We start from the raw sequence: 1,755 nt of genomic DNA, 5'->3' as shown, positions 1-1,755 counted from the left end.
TCTCTCTCTCTCTCTCTCTCTCTCTCGTCGTCTCTCTCTTCTTCTCTCTCTCTCTCTCTCTCTCTCTCTCTCTCTCTCTCTCTCTCTCTCTCTCTCTCTCTCTCTCTTTCTCGCTCTCTCTCTTTTTCTGTATTTCTCTCTCTCTCTTTCTCTCTCTCTCTGGGAAGCACCACAGCGAATGCATGAAAATTCAAATATTTTCTTTTGCATTTCCTTTCGTGTTTGTGTTTTATTTCTATTTAAGACCAATTGTTGCAGGGGTAAACTGCTCGATGCACTGACATCATGAAGCTCCAATATTACATTCCTTGCATGTTACAGATGGACCCACATCCCCCGTCCTCTTGAAGGCTGATCAGGTGATCGTCTCTGGGGAGGCCTGCCAAGCCTATTACGGATCCTTTGTCCAGCCAGCGGGAATGATCTGCTCCGGACAGGGAAAGGAGACAACATGCAGTGTAAGTGACAATCTAGTCTAAGTGAACGAGTCTGAGAGACCGATATTGAGTAACCATCGAGTTATGATGCATAATTCTTTCTATCCGGCTTGAATAAGTACCTACTTGATGCCTTTTAATGGCACCAGGCTTTTCATGGCTCTTTCAATTGAATTCCACACAACACTTCTACGCTTGTGTGCTACACTACTTCTACACCCTACTACGTGTGTCGCTACGCCGATACAAGCACCGGAAGCTCATCATGCATCTCTTCGACCGAGCGTTCACTTGTCTTTCGACTCTCTTGCAGGGTGACAGCGGCGGACCACTTTGGGTGACCGAGAACGATCAGCCAACCCTGGTGGGAGTCCCATCCTGGTCGGTCCGTGGCTGCCAGGCTACCGGCTTTCCTGCGGTATACGCCCTCGTTACCTACTACTACAAATCGATCATGGATGCCGTCGCCACGCTGTCACCTTAAGTCTTAAGTCGTTAACACTTTGTCGCGTCTGACGTCAACGGCGCTTGACGGTTACCTTAATTACTGCCTCGGTATCATGCATGAATTGGATTCTGATTCAATGAAGTAATGAAGCAATAGTTCAAATAACCTGGTTCACATTAATTTGATTATGAGATCCGATTTTGGGGGAAATTAATGCAAATATTCCGTAAAAATAAACAAGCTTTTCTGTGCAATTTTGTTTCGTTCAACTTGTTCCCTACTTTGCGTAAAAACACATTCAGTTTGTTGACATGTCACTTTGTTTCACGAAACAAAAGCAAAACAGTCGAGAGGATCAAGAGTGAAAACATTCTTTTACTTCGTGTGTTCACAGTCAGTTCACACAATCGCACAAATTTATTTACAAAAACATGACAACAAAATGTACACAACGCTTCACCACCATTGGCCAGAAGCTTCCGAAAGATCCTTGTCATTGTCTACTGTGTGCCCTTGAATTCCCATCATTCCGTAGTTATATAGCCTGTGAAGTGGATGGAGCACTGCTTACCTGCCATGGGACCTCCCCAGCAACCACCTCGGTGCCGTCAACTATCTTACTGTCGTCATGATCTGTGAAGACGAAGCGTTGGCGTTAACGGTGACAAGGACGAACACCCGACGCAACTGCGATCATCACGCAAACAGCAGCAGTTTGAACGGACGTCGTTGGCTTATTACAATACGATGCCTGTATGTAGCTCATAACGATAACAGCTCTACATAATGATGTCTCTCACTGTCTATCTCTCTCTCTCACACACACACACACACACCCACACACACACACACACCCACACACACACACAC

General features: G+C 45.7%; 1 protein-coding gene across 1 annotated transcript in view; it reads left to right on the top strand.

Annotated features, from left to right (window-relative positions):
• Positions 1-1,755, top strand: part of LOC106809116 (trypsin-like) — a 29,773-nt gene that overhangs the window by 14,865 nt on the left and 13,153 nt on the right. Inside the window, exons 4-5 of the mRNA XM_014812079.1 lie at positions 322-458; positions 751-943. Of these exons, the coding sequence (XP_014667565.1) occupies positions 322-458; positions 751-921 (308 nt within the window). The 3' untranslated portion in view covers positions 922-943. The remainder of the gene's footprint in view (positions 1-321; positions 459-750; positions 944-1,755) is intronic.

Source organism: Priapulus caudatus, unplaced genomic scaffold, assembly GCF_000485595.1.
Source record: "Priapulus caudatus unplaced genomic scaffold, Priapulus_caudatus-5.0.1 Scaffold330, whole genome shotgun sequence".
Taxonomy (NCBI): domain Eukaryota; kingdom Metazoa; phylum Priapulida; class Priapulimorpha; order Priapulimorphida; family Priapulidae; genus Priapulus; species Priapulus caudatus.
Note: the sequence above shows the minus strand (reverse complement) of the source record. Positions and strands in the feature narration are given on the sequence as shown.